Here is a 20,007-nt window from a genome sequence, read left to right as displayed (position 1 = left end):
AAAAAAAAAAAAAAAAAAAAAAGAAAACAATGTGCCCACTCCTCACAAAAGTAAGTACAGGCTGCATATAATAAGAAATGCAATGAGCTTTCACAAATACACTAAAAAGAGAATTAGGCTTGGGGCAAATTTGTGTTCAAGGAAAAACATTCAGGTCCAAGGATGAAGGCACAGGTGTGCACTATGGAAAGGCAAGGCCATAGAAACCTTGCTTTGAACTTATAATTAACATATAGAATGAAACACTGCTTTGAACTTATTTTCAACATCCTGTAACTATCATTTTGTGTAACATTTTATCTATGAGGTAATTTTTGAAAGAACTGTTGTCTATAAAAAGGCCAGGAAAAAAGAAATGTAGATGGCGTGTTGTGGTGGCTTGGCAAGCTCTGCCCCATCCAAATGTCTGTGTTGTGTGTGTGTGTGTGTGTGTGTGTGTGTGTGTGTGTGTGTGTATGCATGAATACTTATGGAGTTGATTGAAACAGATGGTTTGGTCCGGCTAGAGAGTGAGTGTATGAATGTATGTGCACTTGTGCATATTTGCCTGTGTAAAGGATCTTAATTCTTTTCCTTTCCTTTCTCTCTGGTTCACAAAAATTTAATCAGCTCTGTCAGTGAAGGGCTTCTGGCTGCCTGGCCAGAAAAGGAAGTGCTTGTAATAAATCATTTACCTAACCCTCAGCCATTAAGCAAAAGGTTATAATTCCTCTGAAGCCATTGGCTTCCGCCCCTTGTATGACTATGAAAGAGTAAGTATTATTAATACTAAGCAACCTTTACACCCCGCTGATGCTCTGACCAATTGGCTAACTTCCAGAAAGGACCCAGCCTAAGGCAGTCTCTCTGCAAATTATAGCTCTAGAGACTCCAATAAGGGCTTCTGGCTTCTGTGGGCATCTGTACTCATGAGCACATGAAGCCCCTCCTCCACATATCTACATATTTTTATTTTTATTTTTATTTTTTTTTGGGTTTTTTGAGACAGGGTTTCTCCATGTAGCCTTGGCTGTCCTGGAACTCACTTTGTAGACCAGGCTGGCCTCGAACTCAGAAATCCTCCTGCCTCTGCCTCCCGAGTGCTGGGATTAAAGGCGTGCGCCACCACGCCCGGCTCTACATATTTTTAAAAATCATGTTAAAAAACAAAAACAAAACAAGTACCTGAGAAAACATAAATATGGATGGAATGAAAACTCTAATGTGGCTGGGTAGGTTGGCACATACCATTAATCCTAGCACTCAGCAAGACTGCAAGTTCAAAACCTGCCTGGTCAATATAGTAAGTTCCAGGTCAACCTCCAGTACTCAGAGAGACTTTGTCTCAAAAATAAGACAAGCCAGATATGGTGGTATATACCTCTAATTCCACCACTTGGGAGACAGGGAGCTCTGTGAGTTCAAGGCTTTCCTGTTCTACATAGGGAGTTCCAAACTAGCCAGGGCTACATACACAGTGAGACCCTGTACCAAAAAAAAAAAAAAAAAAAGTTAGGAAAGAACAAGAGAAGCCTGGGCAAATAGTTTAACATGGTGGTTGAGTTCCAGCCTTGCAAATAAGAGGAAATATTTGGTCTATAAAGCACCTTTGCCATTCCTCAGCCCCCTCAGCCCCACCTCTCCTCTGGAACTTGCCACCTGCTGTCACAGTGAACAGCAGGATCATAGTGAGACTGACCTCTGGTTCTGAAGACACCAAGAGGCTCAGGCATGCATTGTCTAAGTTAAGACCTGGTGCTAGGTATATGGGCATAGCGTGGCCTGAGAACTGAACTCACTGGCACCAAAGAAAGGGTAAGGCTGCTTCCAAAGATCCAATGGACCATGCAAATATGAATCCACATTCAATAACCATGTGCTGTCAATGCATAGGTAGAGACCACAGGTCAGCTGCTGGGGGCAGGACACTCAACATTTCTTCCAGGGTCTGCAAAAGACCAAGGGAGGCTCACTGCTTGTCAGAAGTCCTAAGGTTGACTAGTGTACTAACTAGTGCAGGAGCAACAAACTCAAATCATTCAGGACTCTTTGTCCCAGGGTTGGCCTAAGTTTTGTGCTGACCAGTACTTGCTCCTGACACTCCCTTAGTAGACTACCTACCTGTTTTCTTGTCCTTTGCTCTGTAGACCACCCCATAGGTGCCTTCTTCAATCCTGTTCAGACACTGAAACTCCTCTACGCTCCTGCATCCCTGTGGAGGAAGTAGGGTAAGAGGGCTCAACAGCCGTACGTATCTGATAGCTTAACTTGCTTTATCTGTACATTGTATAGGGCAGTTGTACTGGAGACTAGCCTAAGTGACCTAAGAAGAGCAGAGTATACACATGAGTGTACAAATAGAATCAACTTAAATTCTTTCTCTACTTCATCCAACACCACCTACCACTTTCCTGTGAAATGGTTGGCATGTAAAGAGTATCTCTTTTAAAACTGGATCCTCTGTCCGGTGAACTATGCCACCCGAGAGGACGTGGCCTGCCTACTTGTAGTGCGAACCTTCCATGCATACCAAGGACTGGGGTACCACCACTTTGTGTGGTCTATGGCCAAACTCAACTATCTGGAAGTACTAACTGGAGGGCAAGTGACAATAGCTCAGAAAGGTGCTGTACCACCCAGGACAGCCACGTCTTCTACATCCTCAGGGCATCGTTGCACACTGGTAATTTACTAAACAATGAGAAATTTGCAGTCCTACGCACTCACACTGAATCCCTTGGGAACAAGCAAAGGCAGAAGCAACAACACACAGCTCTTGGTAGGAGCGAGCCAGACAGTGCTGCCAGGCATAAGGAAGTACCATGGTTAAGGTTATGAGAGGCTGGTGTTATGACTAGCCAGGCCACTGTATGGAGAATGCCAACACCTCAGAAGAGCCATCAGCACCAACAGCAAGATTCTGTTCGGTAGTACCCACTTAATCTGTAGATTTGTCAATGCACGGTATCACCCTTAGGATAAATGGGGAAGATTCTGACCTGCAGGGCTGGCAGGTACTTGGGCAGTTCTTGTTTTAGCTCAATAGGTGATAGAGCTGGAGAGTCAGGAACATAGTCTCCTTCGGTTGGGGCACTGCTCTGTGGAGTCCCTTCACCAACTTCTTCTTCCCCTTCTTCACTATCCCCAGAATCTCGGTCAAATCGCGACTCTGGAACTTTAAAAATTAAATCTAATTGTAGAACAGGAGAAAGTAAGCACAATCTACCCCCCTCCTGCTATGGGCTGTGTAGAAGTGGTATGCCCTGTGTTTCCCATGGAAGGAGCCAGTTTAGGGCCTATCCTTGGGAAACAGGTACTTGAATAAGATCTGGAGCCAAGGTGATCTAGGAACAGACAGAATCAGAGTCAGAACCAGATACTGGACTAAAATATAAGGACAGATGCCCCACGAAGTGGGTAGGCCCGTAACTCATGTCCACCAGGCCACAACTTTGCTAGCTACTTGAGGTTAGGCCAGGTCTCCCATCTCCTAAGAGTGCCTGTGCCATCAGACGCCAGAAACTGCTCTTCAACACAGCCTCGTTCCCGCAGAGTCATGGCTCCCTCAGCATCTACGTCACAGTGATGGGTGCCACCTAAACATCAGCCGCAGTGGGCGCAGGCTGCAAAGTGAGTAACGCTGTGTCCTCTGGAACCACAGTGTCTCTCAGATCACTCTACCTCTGGTCTTCAACACGGTCAGGACAGGAGTTCTCTACGATAGCTTCTAGGGAATATCTTGAATTTATGGGGTTATTACATGTTGTGGATGGTTTGTGGTAAGAGGACCATGTACTACCTTGCTCAGAGCATCACTATACAGGGACAGAGGAACCACAAAGAGGTCCTTACCAACCAAGATGTGGTTCTCGTTTTCTCTGTCTTCATCTTCACTCATTTCCTCATCACTGACTTCCTCTGCAAAAGGAGACAGGTGTCTACTCAGTGTGCAGCTGAGAGCTGGCCTTGGAACTACCCACTTACCCTGCTGCAGGCCTCTCTAAGGTGTTAGCAAGAGGTGTGGAAGACAGCAAGAGTCCTTACATATCAATTCGTCCATGTCGAGGGAGTCCTTTGTTTCCCTAGTGGTGTTAGGGCCTCACATACACTAGGCAGGTGGCAAGCACTTTACTATTGAAGCACATTGCCAGCCCCAATTTTGGAGTTAATGTGAGTCTCACAGAATAAGGCAAGTTTACTTGGGTATGTGTTTTCATTAGATGTTAAATTATTTTTCTGTAGTACCTGAACTCTCCACAGTAAACATAAAATACTTTTATATCACTGTAATCCATGACAGCCTGCCAGCTCCTTACCTGCAGACTGCTCGGAGGCTTCCTCAGAGTTGCTCCCAGTCTCCTCTTCCTCCTCTTCTTCTTCCTCTTCCTCCTCTTCCTCTGATTCTTCACTGGTGCTCCCTTCTTCCTCTTCTTCCTCTTCTTCTTCCTCCTCTTCCTCTTCAGAACCTGAGCCTGATTCAGCTACAGAATACAACAGTCACAGTTAAAAAGTAAATCTTGGCTTTCCTCTGGCAACAGCAAAGCCTCAGCCAGGTGATATCAAGATACCTGATGAAGATTCAGCTGAGCTGGTTTTCCTCTCGCTGTCACTGATGTCCTGGAGGTCTGACAACAAGTCTCTCTCTTCCACCTTCTCTTCTTTTACTTATAAAATAAACCATACAGGATGAGTTTGGAGAGATGTTTTAAAAATTGCAGATTTTTTCCTAGAACTATTTTATTTAGTTTATTTGATGAGTGTTTGCCTGCATGTATGACACATACCTAGTGCCTGCTGAGGACAGAAGAGGGTAATGGATTCCCTACAAACAGTTGTGACCTGCCATGTGAATGTTGGGAAGAGAATTTAGGTCTTCTGCAAGAGCAGCAAATGTTCTTAAGCACTGATCCATTTCTCCAGTCCTTTTTTTTAAAAAACATTTATTTATTTATTATATGTAAGTACACTGTAGCTGTCTTCAGACACTCCAGAAGAGGGTGTCAGATTTCGTTACGGATGGTTATGAGCCACCATGTGGTTGCTGGGATTTGAACTCAGGACCTTGGGAAGAGCAGTCGGCACTCTTAACCACTGAGCCATCTCTCCAGCCCCTCCAGTCCTTTTTTTAAAGACAGCATCTTATATATCCCAGACTGGCTTGAAGCTTACTACGTAGCAGAAAATGACACAGAACTTCTGACCCTCCTGTTCAACCTCCTGAGTACTGGGATCATCGTCCTATTTGGTCATACTTTTTAAAAAAATAAATAAATAAATAAATAAATAAGAATTGTGGTGCTTAGGATCAAACACTGGGCAGGCTACAATATCCCTAAGGATGGGAACATGTTTTTAAATAAACAAGACAGAATCATCCAAGTTTCATGCAGCTTACACAAGTTCACTGTTTACAGAAAACAATTCATCCATGCATATTTTAATTGGAAGAACAACTTCTAAAAAGACCAGCAGTGGGCATCTCAGAGGAGAAACACATGCCTCATTAGGAGCATGTGTGGAGGTCAGAGGACAACCTGTGCAAGGAGTTTTCTCCTTCCATCATGTAGATCCCAGCCATCAAACTTAGGCCATCCCATTTAGCAAGAGCTTTTACCTGATGAGCCATCTTGCTGGCTCACCAACATATGATTTTGTTAAAATTAAATTGCTTGGCAAAGTCTCCTTAATTTCATAAATTGTTTTGTTTTCCCCTCATTTTAAAAATAAACTTTTAAGGTTAGCATATAATACAAAGTAATAGTTATAATATGGCACTTTTATATATCATAATTACAAAAAAAAAAAGGAAAATTTCATGTTCAGATATCTCCCAGGAAAGACAGCCCATGCTTGTCTGGACTCACCTGGCTTCCGGTTGTCTCCCATCTCAAAGCGCTCTCTTGGTGGCCTCAGAGGGCTGCGGCTCCAGTGGCCAACCTTCCCCTTATCACTGTAGTCCTCCCTTATGGTACGGTGATGTGCAGAGACTGTACTCAGAAAACAGAGAAGAGAGGTTGGTGGGAACAGCCTTTCCAACATGGTTCCACAACATGGGTACTACAGACCTACATACAGACCTATGGCATTAACAGTTTCAACATCACAAGTCAAAATGCATTTCAGGGGCTGGTGAGATGGCTCAGTGGGTAAGAGCACCCGACTGCTCTCCTGAAGATCCAGACTTCAAATCCCAGCAACCACATGGTGGCTCACAACCATCCGTAACAAGATCTGACGCCCTCTTCTGGAGTGTCTGAAGACAGCTACAGTGTACTTACATATAATAAATAAATAAATCTTTAAAAAAAAAAAAATGCATTTCAGAAAAGCTCCAAGCTAGAGGCTATCAGCTCAGCAGGGGACCTTCTAAAATGATCTTCTCTGTTCACACAGGCCAAGGTAGGAAAGAATTCTGGGAAGATGGTAGAATGAGAAATGCCAGGCAGCACTTCAACAATTTGGCCTGTGTTACCCAATTAGTGTGGAACTCTGGAATCAGTTGAGGGTCAAGTTCTGGGGAGGCTTGATAACAACTGGGCAATTCTGGTCAATTTAGCTGTTAGAATAGGAGAAGTTATTCCATCTCCAGGGCCATTATTTATTCTGGATTCCAGAGAAGCTTGCAGACAAGGATTAGTCCCCAAACATCAAAAAACCTATACTCTCAATGCTATGTGCAGTTCCAGAAGGGATAAAGTACCCAAGCTGTTGAGACTGCACCCTACTCTGGAGAGGGTGTCCTTTAGAGAAAACATGAGGGCAAGGGCACTTGTGTCCACTTCTGTTTTTTCTTTTCCTCTTTTAGAAGCTAGATATTTAAGGACATGGACATTAAAGCAATTGTATGCACAGGAGAAGCTAGAAAATGACTGCATAGTCCCAGAGAAAGGCAGACTAAGATTTGATGTGTAAGAGGATGTGCCAGGCCAACACTCCAAGCACCGTGGAGGGGTCTGATCTCAGAGCCATGACAAGCATTTAAGTTAAATAACAAACAAGATCCAGCATGTTAGCACACGCCTTTAGTCCCAGCACATGAGGCAGAGGCAGAGAGGAAGAGTCAGGCCTATCTCTGTGACTTGGAGGCCAGGTTGGTGTACATAGTGAGTTAGTACTTGGATAGGTAGGGTTACATAGAGAGACTCTGTCTCAAAACAAAACAAAAAACCCAACAACAACAAAGAACCAAAAAGAAACAAACAACAAGAAAAACACCACAACCAACCAACTGTGCTAGGTAGTTTTATATCAGCTTGACACAAGCTAGTCATTTGAGGAATCTCAATTAAGAAAATTATTCCAAGGGGCTGGAGATGGTTTAGCGATTAAGAGCACCAACTGCTCTTCCAGAGGTCCTGAGTTCAATTCCAAAAACCACATGGTGGCTCACAACCATTTGTAGTGGGATTCGATGCTCTCTTCTGGTGTGTCTGAAGACAGTGTACTTACGTAAAACAAATACATCTTTAAAAAGAAAGAAAGAAAGAAAGAAAGAGAGAGAGAGAGAGAGAGAGAGAGAGAGAGAGAGAGAGAGAGAAAGAAAGAAAGAAGAAAGAAAGAAAGAAAGAAAGAAAGAAAGAAAGAAAGAAAGAAAGAAAGAAAGAAAGAAAAAGAAAGAAAGAAAATTATTCCATAAGCAAGACTTTAAGGCATTTTCTTAATTAGGACTCAACCCATTGTGGGTAGTGGTGGTCTTGGATTCTGCAAGAAAGCAGACTGAGCAAGCCAAGAGAAGCAAGCCAGAAAGCAGCATTCCTTCATTGCTTTTGTATCACTTCCTGTCTCCAGCTTCCGGGTCTATTTGAATTCCTGTCCTAACTTCCTTTGATTCTGAATTGTGATGTGGAAGTATAACCTAAATAAATCCTTTCCTATCCAAGACGCTTTGGTCATGGTGTTTTAACAGAGCAATAGTAATCTTAACTAAGACACCAACCAATCGAACGAACAAATGAATGAACTCCATCAACTTTACTCCTAGAACTTGGGAAGCAGAGGCAAGTGGATCTCTCTGAGTTGGAGGCAAGTCTGGTCTACATAGTGAGTTGCAGAACATCCAGGGCTATGTATAGACCTGGTCTCAAAATATAAAACAAAGTACAAACAAACAAAACAAGAAAACCCATACCAACAAGACATTCAAAGAAACAGCAATGTGTGCTCCAATCAGAGGAAAAAAATTAACCACTCCAATGTAGGTGTGATGGGACATACCAACAAAGATAAGTTTGAAGATGACCTGTAGATATAGCCTCAGAGAAATGGAAGAGGGAGAGTCACCAGCCTACATCTGACCTCAGGGAAAGTGTGTGGCTGATGTCCATGAAGTGGTATCATGGTCCACATGCTTGCCTTCTCTGGCAAAGGATCTACCTGCTGTATACCTGGGATGAGAAGAAGGCTAAAGGAGTCCAAGGCATGTGGCTGCCATGCTGATTGCCCAGGAATGGCTCAGCAATGCAAAGAAACTGTGTAGTCCTAGCTGCCACAGTCTGGGCCACAGGAGGAAACTGGACTCCTGAACCTGGCCCTCAATTAGTCCACAAGGCCCTGCCCACTAAGGTATGAAGGCAACGAAGACTGAAGATGCTGTCCTACTCCACCAGTGCTATGAGCAAGGCTCCATATATCACTGTTTTCTCTGAAAATACCTTCATAGAAACAAAAAACCCCACAAGACCTTAAGACAACTATTATAAAAATGCTCAAAGGACTAAAAATGGGGCAAAAATCAAGAAAATTGATGCCATGAACATGAAAAGGCCAATAAATAAACAGGAAACCCAGTTGGTATCCCATAATCCCAGGACATTGCAGCCTTAGGAAGAATGAGTGTTGAGAGTTCAGTGCTGCACAGGGACACCACTGAATTTTAGCTATCTGGACTAATTTGAGACCCTGGCTCAAAAAAAGAAAAGAAAAGGAGGAGGAGGAAGAGGAAGATGAGGAAGAAGAGGTGGAAGAGGAGGAGAAATCTTCTAAAAGATTCACAGGAAAGAGGGAAATTCTTAACCCTCTATAGAGATCCCACAGCAGATCTGAGTAGGCAGAAGACAGACTCAGTGAACTGAGAGCCATGGCCATGAAAACTATGGAACCTAAGAGACAGGAAGCAAACCCACTGTAGAACAATCCTGAGAGCAGAGGACCTTTGGGACACCAACAGCCCAGCCTGAGATTACTGAGTCCAGTAAGGATTAGAGAGCAACAGAGAATACACCTAAAGAAGTTAACTGCTGAAACTCACATTTTCCACAAGATATGAATATTAACACTCATTCTGCTCAACATTTTCCAAGAATGATGAATTCAAATGCAGGAGACACAACAGAATTGCTCTCTAGTTTAAGGTAACAACTCTTGGTAGGGCTGGAGAGATGGCGCAGCGGTTAAGAGCACTGACTGCTCTTCCAGAGGTCCTGAGTTCAAATCCCAGCAACCACATGGTGGCTCACAACCATATGTAATGGGATCAGATGCCCTCTCCTGGTGTATTTGAAGACAGCAACAGTGTACTCACATAAAATAAATCAATCAATCTTAAAAACCAAACCAACCAAACAAACAAACAAACAAAAAAACCCAACTGTTTGCAACTGTTAGGCTAATGCATTTTTAAGGGTACTAGTTTAAATATACAACATACAAAGATGCATTTTTATGACAGGACCAACTTAAAATGGCTTCAGAGGGATAAAAGCAACAGAATTTGAATGTTACTGAAGTGAAACTAAATGAGTATCAATTCAAATTTGTCACAACTTTAGAATGTTGCATATGTCCCATTTGTAACCATATAAACAGACAAACAAAAACCAGATAATGAATTCAAATAATTGGCTTAAAAAAAAGAATGAGCCAGAGAGTTGGCTCAGTGGTTAAGAACATTTGTTCTTGCAAATGATCCAGGTTCAGTTCCCAGTACCCACATGGAGGCTTACCACCACCTCCTCAGGTACCAGGCATACATGTGCTGCACAGATGTACATGCAGATAAAACACTCATACAGATAAAATAGAAATAAATAAAATTAAAACAGAGAGAGGGGGAGACAGGGAGAGAGAGAGAGAGAGAGAGAGAGAGAGAGAGAGAGAGAGAGAGAGAGAAATAGATGAGTAATACAAAGAATGACAATAAAGCAAAAATAAAGGACAAAATGTCTGCAGGATATAATATATAATCGCATTACATATTATAATATATAAAGAGCAAAATGACAAAAGTAAGCCTATCCAATCAGCCAGTCTTCAAAAGGAAAGTCTGACACAAGTTTGAGTTCTGACACCCACATGATGTCTGTAACTCCAGTTCCAGGGGATCTGATATCCTTTTCATACCTCTAAGCATATACATGTTACAGACATACATGAAGGCAAAACACTCAGAAAACACAGAATGAAAAATTAAAGGGTAAAATGGATAATGTACATATATTGCCATAAAATTTAAAAGGAAGGGAAAGAGATAAGGGTTCAGTAAAGCAAGCATAGAAGCCAAGAACTGCCTGCCTGTTTCTGCCTCCCTTCAGGGTATCTTTCCCAGAGCCCAGTCACGGCTGTCACATTATAGGCTCTCTGTCAGGGTGAGTCATGTGTGTAATCTGTGGCACACCAGTCAATCCCCTCAAAGTAGCCCAAAGAAAGGTCCCATAGAGAAAGAGGAGAGTCCCTCCCTCGTACCTTCCCTACGAGCTTCTCTCTCTTTGCGACGCTCCTCTGCCCTCCGTTCCCGCTCCTTCTGTTCCCGCTGTTCCTTCTGCTGCTCCCTCATTTTGCGCTCCCGCTCCCTCTTCCTTTCTAATTGCTCCAGGCGGTCCCTGGAAAAAGCATACCAGGTCATCACATTCCTACCCCAGAGGAAGTTTCTTCTTTTCTGTTTTTTGTTTTGTTTTTGGTGGGGAGGGTGGGGGCTGGGAGGTGAGACAGGGTTTCTCTGTGTGGCCCTGGCTGTCCTGGAAATTGCGCTGTAGACAAGGCTGGCCACAAACCCAGAGTCTGCCTGCCTCTGCCTCCTGAGTGCTGTAATTAAAGGCATGGGCCACCACTGGCTGACAGAAGTTTCTTAGACCAGGTTATTTGTTTTCTGCTCAACTCATGTAGTATATTTGTACACTGTAAACCCACAAGTGGCTTCTTAGGTGTGGAAAGCACATATCATCAAGCCGTTCTGGCAAGCCACAGCAGAAGGCGAGGTCCAAGAAGAGGCTATTATGTCAGATTCAAAACACTGGTTCTATGGCGTCTGCTAACAATTCTAGGAAAACACAGCATGTAGGTGCCCATGTACACAAGAGAATCCAGGTTAGATCCAGTACATCAGGAGTGCACAAATAAAAGCTACTACAAAGGAGGTAGAGAGGCCTCCTGGGAAGGTGAGGGGGCAGCCATGGCCCCAAGACCTGGGGACTGACATTCCTTTACTGGAGTCTGGGCCCATGGACCTTGAGCCACTTCCTGCCCCAGCTTGAGACAACATAAGCTTGAACAAGATGGAGAGAGTGGAAGAGGTAGCTGCTTGAAAACAAAAATATCAGAAAACTAGGCACTAAAACATGTTTAAGTGGTTAAAGTCATCAGTTTTCATATTCCTATGCCTAGATAAAGATTCTGTTTCTAGAGTTTTACATTTTAATTATTCTTTGATTTTAAATATAAACACCAGATACATTATTTAAACTTGTGATATTTTATTTCAACTTCTTGTTTGTTATGGTTTTACTGTCTCCTGGACTGGCCTTAAACTTTTAGTAATCTTTCTGCCTAAGCTCCTAAAAGGTGGGAATACAAGGATACAATACAAGGTCTAGCTATGTTTACTATTTATTGGGGGAAACAGGAGGTTGAAGACAGGGTCTTACAATATAGCTGAGGCTGGCCTGGAACTCACATAAAGAAGGCTAGTCTCAAACGCATAAAGCTCCACCTGCTCTACTATTGACATGTACATTCACCATATCCAGCCCGAGGTTTATTCTGAAGGTCTTCCTTTCTATTTCCATAGAGTTGTAAACTATGAAGTCCACCAGTCTTTACCACAAAATGTCTTTATTTTCCTTTCACTTTTGTAGAAAAGGTGTGCCAGACACAGAATTCCCAGTTGAGATTTTTGCTAAATGGTACAGGGCTAACATATCCTAGCCCTGCTGCCACCATCCTGACAGGAAGTGCAGTTCTCCCCGGCAACTCTGTACACCCTGCTTGGGGATCATTGAGTTATTTGGATATGGATATCTGGATTTGAAAGCAAATCTGGGAAGTGCTCAGCCACTGTTTAGGAACTTACCCTTCTGTTTTTCTCTGTGCCTAGGACTCCTGTTACAGAATGTACATGTGATAGCATGGAAGCTGCTCCCACACAGGCAACTGAGACTATTCTTTTTCTTCCTCTACTCCAAATAGGATAATTCCTGCTACTCTATTAAGTATAATGTGCATATTTTACTAATCCCTAGAACTCTGCAAGGCAAGTTCCCTGGCATGTCAGGTCACCTGCGTAATTGATGTGATCTTCTTTTAAATTAGTTTTTTTGTGTACAATTGCTGTACATACATGACTGGTGCCTGTGGAGATCAGAGAGGATATTAGATCCCCTTGTACTATAGTCAAAGGCAGTTGTGAGCCACCATGTGGGAGCTAGGAATTGAACCCTGGTCTTCTGCAAGATAGCATCTTAACTGCTGATCCATCTCCCCAGCACTGTCACCACCTCTGCCTTTAGAAACAGGGTCTCCTATATCCTAGGCTGGCTTCAAACTCACACTACATTGCCAAGGATGACTTTGAACTTCTGATCCTCCTGTAGGTCAATGTCTACTGCTCTCACCCTCAATTCTCAGTCTATACTCTAGTGAGTCTCTGAAGCACAGACATGGTGGCTTTTCTCAATTACAGACAGCTTTAAAGCTAGTTTGGTGGAGAAGACAGGTAGTCTTTGCTTAGTCTTATCTAGAAATCTGTCTACATGTTTTCTTACTTCTGTTTTACCTTATAAAAATCTACACCCGGGCGTGGTGGTGCACGCCTTTAATCCCAGCACTGTGGAGGCAGAGGCAGGCGGATTTCTGAGTTTGAGGCCAGCCTGGTCTACAAAGTGAGTTCCAGGACAGCCAGGGCTACACAGAGAAAGAAACCCTGTCTCGAAACACACACACACACACACACAAAATCTACATAGACACTCAAACTTCACCTACCAAGCTCCACTTCTATCCCAAGTTCGCCTCACTGGACAAGACACCCTCAGTCTCTAGAAAGGGAATAGTGGGCAGAGGCATTCTACAAGCTATGAGTTTATACCCATCTCCTATAGGCCTCAGATTGCCTTCTGAGTACACAAAAGGGTGGAGGAAGTGACGTCCAGTGGTTAGAATACGCACTACTTTTGTAGAGTTTGCATCCATATCTGGCTGCTTACAAGCACCTGTAACTCCAGCTCTAAAGGATACGACCGCTCTGACCTCTCAGGCCACCTGTACTCACAAACACAAGCATGTATGCACATAATTGAAAAAAACAAAAAACAAAAAACAAAAGCTTTTTAAAAAGATCTTTAAGAGTAGAGAAAGTGAACTGAGCACTAATGTGCAAGCATTAATTTACCTCTCAGTTCTTGACTGTGGATGTGCCATGTCTAGCTGATTCAATCTCCAGGCACTAAGTGCCCTGCAATAATGACTGCTAACCTGAAATTGTGGAACAAGTCAGTCCTTTCTCCCTTAGGTTGCTTTTGTCAAGAGTATTTCATTATACCAGGATGGAAATTAAAGCAAAGCATCCGCCCCGACCTCTCCTAAGCCCCGCTGTGCCAGGGTTCAGGCGATGAACTCGAGCGACTTCCTCTAGGACGCTGCTACCTTTCTTTTCTTTTCTCTTTTCTTTTCTTTTTTTTTTTTTTTTTTTTTCCGATTTTTCGAGACAGGGTTTCTCTGTGTAGCCTGGCTGTCCTGGAACTCACTTTGTAGACCAGGCTGGCCTCAAACTCAGAAATCTGCCTGCCTCTGACTCTCCCTAGTGCTGGGCTTAAAGGCGTGCGCCACCACGCCCGGCTTTTCTTTTCTTTTCTTTTTTTTTTTAAAAGACAACATCTCACTTTGTGGCCATGACAGGCTTAGAATTTGTTATGTAGACCAGGCTGGCCTCAAATTCAAAGAGGTCTGCCTGACTCTGCCTCTTTATTATTGGGATTAAAGGTGTGCACATGACCAGCCTTCACCTTACTGTACCAGTTTAAAAATACCCACCACTGAAAAGGTGTAAGACTCCGTGTTCTTACAAGACAGAACCTGTCTCACTCCCTAGTGCCACAGGGTCAAAGTTATTCAAAAAATATGTCTTCCCACTGTGCCTCCCTCTCCAACTCCACAACTGGCTCAACTCTTCATCCTCAATGCCTGAATGACTATCTGGTAACTTGTGTCAGTTAATACTGCCACCTTGACAGGGTCAGGGCTAGGGTTAGACAAATTTCTAGGTACCACAATAATGGAATTTCAAGACTGTTTTGAGGTTAAAGGATCCACCTTAATATGGGTACCACCAAATCAATAGACCTGGATCTCAGAATAAGTAAGAAGGAGAAATAAAAATGACTATCAACATTGATTAGTCTGTGCCCTGATTGCAGATTTATTATAACTATCTGCCTAACATTCCTGCCGCTCTGCTATGATGGACAGTTCCCTCAAACCATGAGCCAATCTACTTCCTTCCTTGCTTGTGTAAAGTGCTTTGTCATAGCAACGAAAAAAGTCACTAGTGCAGAAACTCAGCATTCTCTTGTAATATCCTTTCCCCATCTGATCACTAAGCCAAGTCTCTCAGTGACCAAAGTTACTTTATTAAAGGTCTCTAATGAGGTCTCACCTCTCTCTTCTGGAATGTTCTCTTGCCATTTCCCTCCTCTTCTGTCTTTCCCATTCCCTTCGAGCTTTATCTTGTTCCTCTCGATGACGTTTCCGGCGTTCATGTTCCCTTTCTTTCTCTTTTACTCTGGCATGTTTCCCTAATGAGACATGAGCATCGTGTAAAGAGACTTGGTTTTCGAAAATTTAACTTGAATACTAAATCAAGACAGAAAGAATGGGATTAGAGATGAATCTTCAGTTAAGAGTGCTTGCTGATCTTCCATAAGACCCATGTTTGGTTCTAAACACACTCCCAACCACCTGTAACTTCAGCTCCAAGAGATCTGACGTCCTCATCTGACTCATCTACATATGGCATACATAGGTGCGTGCATAAATGAGTCTCAGTGCACTGCATGCATGCAGGAGCTCTTGGCAGTGGAAGGACGTCTGATGTGAGTGCTCAGAACCAAACCTCTACAAGTGCAGTACCCACCCTCAACCACTGAACTGTCTCTCCAGCCCTGATTTTCATCTTCCTTAGTGTTATATTGTGATATATTATTTTGAGAACTTTAAAATGAATCAGTATTCATACACAATACAGAACAAAACCATTCATTTTAAACAGATTTCTACACCATGTTATAAAACCACATTAGCAATTACACTTACAGTAATATTTAAATAGGTTCCTGAGACCCCTTTAGAAGCTGGGTTTGCAGAATTAAGCAAGCTAATGGAAAGAATCTTGGGAGCTGGAGGATAGATGGAGCTACCTAGCAAGATTTTGCTTTTAATAAATGTTATTTTAAAAACCAAACAAACAAACAAACACCCCCAAAAACAGAAACAGAACCTCTTGGCAATGGCACAAGACCAAACCTCCCAAGTCAAAGCCATTACATTTGACCCCCACACCTATTTATTTCTTTCTTTTTTTTTTTTTTTTTTTTTTTGGTGTTTTCACCTCTATGTATCAAATGACAGCAACTGTGTATGTAGACAAATGGCTTAAGACACACATAACAGAAGGAAAAGCAAACAGTTATTCCAAAAAGTCTACTATGAGTTTATGCTTTTGGCTAAAATTCCACTCATGCTCACTTTTAGACACATTGAAGAAGCAGGAGAGGACGCAAACAGCTGTGACAACCACAGAAAAGGCAAAGCCATTCATACCTCCCTCTGCTGAATGGCTACGATGTCGACGTTTCTCTTTTCTTTTCTCATCTTTTCTGTGATGAGCCTTTTCTTTTCGAGACATTTGCTGGGGTGGTTTGATGGCCAGAGAATCATCCTCCTCTCCTCTGAAAGAGACGTGCAACTCTGTGAGGTCAAGTGCAGAGAACCAGCATGTACTCAGAGAAAAGCATCATTCCCAACACAAAGAACTGTGAGGATCAGGGTGGTCTGTAGAACAAAAGTGCCTTTCCAGAGAGGGGCGTGTTCATTTATTCATTTCCTTGATTGTGGTGATGGTTTCATGGCCATGGTAAAATATGTCAAATCACACATTATATACAACTCATTTAGTTATTTATACTTCAATAAGGCTGCTTAAGTCCTGTAATTTTACTAACTTTAATAAATAAAAGGTCACTTAACAGAACCTTCAACTAATTCTTTAACACAAGATCTTGGAAGAATTTACACTCTGAGCTTCTTAGAAGTACTTCCCTTAGTTATCTTACAGGATGGGAGAAGAAAACAAATGACATCACCACACTGAAAGGATCATCAGACATCAATTCTGCTGACAGTGGCCCCTCCAAACTCAACTTTGGGTTACTCTGAAAACTGTAGACTTGCAATACAGGATAACCATTTAAATATATTAACTAAATGGTGCTGGTTTGATTGAAGATATTACAAAGAAAGGAATGCATGGTTATTTGGACTTCATAATAGCTGACTCTACACAAAAGCAATCTCACATGTGAGACAAATGTCAGGACAAAAATACAAACTTTAATTAGCTAGCCATGGTGGCACACACCTTTAAATCCCAGCACTTTTGAGGCAGAGGCAGGTGTATTTCTGAGATAAAGGATTTATATAGTGAGCTCCAGGGCAGGTAGGACTATATAGAGATGCTGTCTCAAATAAACAAAAAAACAAACATACAAAAATTTATCTTTTCAATAAACTCATTTATGTGTATGAATGTTTTTCTGCATATATATTACATGTGCCCTTGGAGGTCAGAGGGCAAATCAGATTTTCTGGAATTGGACTTACATATGGTTGTAAGTCACCATGACCATAGGCTGCAGTAACCAAACCTACAGACTTGCAATACAGGATATGAAAACAACAAGTGCTATTAAACACCAAGCCCCCCCCTCCAGCCCTCAAACCTTTTCCAAGTAATATCGACAAAAGGCAGGCTAGGGGACTAGAGAAAAGGCTGAATAGTTAGGAACACTTGTTGCTCTTGAAAAAAGACCCAAGTTCAGTTCCCAGGACCCATACTGGGCATCTCACAACAACCTTTTACTCCAGCTTTGGTGACCTTCTGGTTCCTGTGGATGAAGTAACACCCACACCCAACACTACTCACACACACACACTCACACACACACACACACACACTCTCTCTCTCTCTCTCTCTCTCTCTCTCTCTCTCTCTCTCTCTCTCCCCAATAAAATGGAAAAACAAAACACATGTTTTAAGTAGTTCACAATTCTGCATTGGGATGCATTCATAGCTAACCTAGGGCCCATGTGGCCCATAAGCTACAGGCTAAATATGACAACACCTTAAATTCTCTCACCTGTCTTCCATAGAATCCTCTCTTCTATATGGTGAGTTCCTGATTGTGATTTCCATTCGGTGATCTCTCAGCTCCCCCTCCTCAAGGGAATCCCTTTTGGAATCCCGGTCATCAGACTAAGAAGCAAAGAAAAATGAAGCATTAAGTCATTTTCCTTATCAATAACCTTTCTTCTTTTTCTATCGTTGAAAAGTAACTTGTTATGTAGCTCAAGATGGTTTTTGAGATAGAAACCTAGCTCCGTCTTCAAAATGCTGAGGTTACATCACCGTACATCACTGTACATCACCATACATAGCTCAATATATATATATATGCACAGACACACACACATATATGAAAGTATATATGTGTGTGTGTGTATATATACACACACATACAAATGTACACATATATATTTATACATATATATAAAATATACACTGCACTAGCTGGCTTTGAACTCAATAGATCTGTCTGCCTCAGCCTCCTGAGTTCTTGACTGTTAGGATTAAAGGTTGTACAGGGTAAACATATCTTTAATGATAATTGAAGTTTGCTAACCAACTCTAAATATACATTTTTTGAATAGAAACTTCACAAATATAATTTTTGTTCAAAACTCATTTAATTAAAATCACATTTTTTTTTTTGGTAACCTGAAACCTGAGAACAGAAAATTTAAAACATTCTACATGCTAAGGGACATAAGACTGTACTAACAACGTTAGTTTTTCTGAACCAAAACTAAGACTTTAGTTGGATTTTTACACATGAAATACATCATACATACACTGACAATAAGAAGCACTTATATAAATGTTTCTTATCCAGTCACCTAACGACTCTAAATATATCATCATCCAAACCAAGGTAATTACAAAGCACTCATTTTAATTGTAAGGAAAGTTCCCTCTTTATTAAAAATGCTTGGTAAATGGTATTATGAATATACTAATAATGAAATGAGAAAAATTAGTCTGGTGGCACTAGTGATTCTAGGTTCAGAATATTTTATTTTTTAACGAGATATTCTCATTTAGATACAGCTTCAGTGTGTTATTAATCTATCTTCAATGTCAACTGAGTATATGAATGTTTTTGTTAATTTTAGAATAGATTTTGGGCTCACCTGTGACATTTGGAAGTACAAAAGAACTTCACCGAAGAAGCGTTGTTCTAATGGAAAAATGAGGGCAAAGAAATTAAGTCTTCTTTAAGAAAACCACTTACTTAAAAAACATAGCTTACATTTTTTAAGCGTTTTATCTCTGCTTTCTCCTCTTGTTCTTTCCTTCGTTTCTTTTCCTGGAGAATTTCATCTAACGTTTTCACTTTCCAAGAGTCCTTTTCATCACCCATTTGAGTTAAAACACTGCAAAAAGAAAAATAATTCAAGCAACCTCGGGACACAGAAAGCTATGGTCGGTCTGTCGGTTTGTCTTTTCTGAACACTTAAGTCTAATCATTAGTGTTTCAGAATAAGTCCCGGTAGCTCGGAAGGATTCTGCCTGAATACAATGTCGTTTCTGTCAGTCCTGTAAGGTTTTGGGTAACTTAATTTACCTCAGTTTTTTCCGTAAAATGCAATCATCATCATCATCCGCCACGTAATGGTACTGTTCTAGGATGAAAGACCATCCAGGACATTTCAGTGCCTCGCACTCAACAAACTCTGCCTTAGGTGTCAAAAGGTTGTATGAGAAAGCTCCAGGACGCGGGGAGGCCTGGGTGACAGGTAAGATCAAGGTGTACTGTCAAACGCGGGACTCCGGGACGGGGTCCGACTTTGGAGGGCTCAGTCACGCAAACCTGAGGCAGGGGGCCGGCTCCGGGAAGCGCCAGGGCCTGCCGCCTCCACTGCCCTCGGCTCCGTGTGGAGCGAGACTGGTCGCGACAGCAGTGTGTCGCCAGCCGCGATTCTTCAGGAGCGCCGTAAACCCTCGTCCGAAATCCCCGCCGCTACTCACCCCTGCGCCGCTACAGCCGCCGCAGCCGGTCCTGGAGTCTGGGAAGAAACAGCGCCCAGCGCGCGCCAGGATTGTCGTCACTTCCTTCGCGGAAGCGTGCTGATGACGTTCTACGACGACAGCGAACCGCGTGCGTGCGCTCTGCTTTTTTTTTTTTTTTTTTTTTTTTTTTTTTTTTTTTTTTTTGCCNTTTTTTTTTTTTTTTTTTTTTTTTTTTTTTTTGCCGCTCCACAGTATCCTGCACACACCGGAAGTGTCCTTTACGCCGTGAGTTGGCTCGTGCCAATGACGCGAGGATGGAAGTCTAAAAGCAAAATAGAGTCTGGTGCGGTCCTAGGGCGTCTCTAAGAGATGACGTTTCCGACGATGCGCCCCCGTCGTCTTCGGATGCGGGCCAGCGCTGTGGCTGCAGAAACTAGTCCATGCTTCCCGTTGCACCCCAAGGCACTCGGTAACGT

The 20,007-nt window shown here is 42.4% G+C and overlaps 1 protein-coding gene across 5 annotated transcripts in view; it reads right to left on the bottom strand.

Moving 5' to 3' along the window:
• The window catches only part of LOC110323598 (cyclin-dependent kinase 11B), a 24,786-nt gene extending 5,151 nt beyond the window's left edge, over window positions 1–19,635 (bottom strand). Inside the window, exons 1-13 of one of the 5 annotated variants that reach the window (XM_021200910.2) lie at window positions 19,550–19,635; window positions 18,831–18,954; window positions 18,712–18,758; window positions 17,601–17,716; window positions 16,006–16,133; window positions 14,843–14,981; window positions 10,660–10,796; window positions 5,844–5,966; window positions 4,548–4,643; window positions 4,296–4,460; window positions 3,832–3,897; window positions 2,979–3,154; window positions 2,101–2,191 (exon numbers count right to left, since the gene is read on the bottom strand). In XM_021200910.2, the coding sequence (XP_021056569.1) occupies window positions 2,101–2,191; window positions 2,979–3,154; window positions 3,832–3,897; window positions 4,296–4,460; window positions 4,548–4,643; window positions 5,844–5,966; window positions 10,660–10,796; window positions 14,843–14,981; window positions 16,006–16,133; window positions 17,601–17,716; window positions 18,712–18,720 (1,246 nt within the window). In that variant the 5' untranslated portion in view covers window positions 18,721–18,758; window positions 18,831–18,954; window positions 19,550–19,635. Of the gene's footprint in view, window positions 1–2,100; window positions 2,192–2,978; window positions 3,155–3,831; window positions 3,898–4,295; window positions 4,461–4,547; window positions 4,644–5,843; window positions 5,967–10,659; window positions 10,797–14,842; window positions 14,982–16,005; window positions 16,134–17,600; window positions 17,717–18,711; window positions 18,955–19,145; window positions 19,307–19,549 lie in introns of all 5 variants that reach the window. The other 4 variants (XM_029539728.1, XM_021200911.2, XM_021200907.2 and 1 more) reach the window with 4 other exon arrangements.
• Window positions 19,636–20,007: the final 372 nt, after the last annotated feature.

Source organism: Mus pahari, chromosome 6, assembly GCF_900095145.1.
Source record: "Mus pahari chromosome 6, PAHARI_EIJ_v1.1, whole genome shotgun sequence".
Classification (NCBI taxonomy): domain Eukaryota; kingdom Metazoa; phylum Chordata; class Mammalia; order Rodentia; family Muridae; genus Mus; species Mus pahari.
Note: the sequence above shows the minus strand (reverse complement) of the source record. Positions and strands in the feature narration are given on the sequence as shown.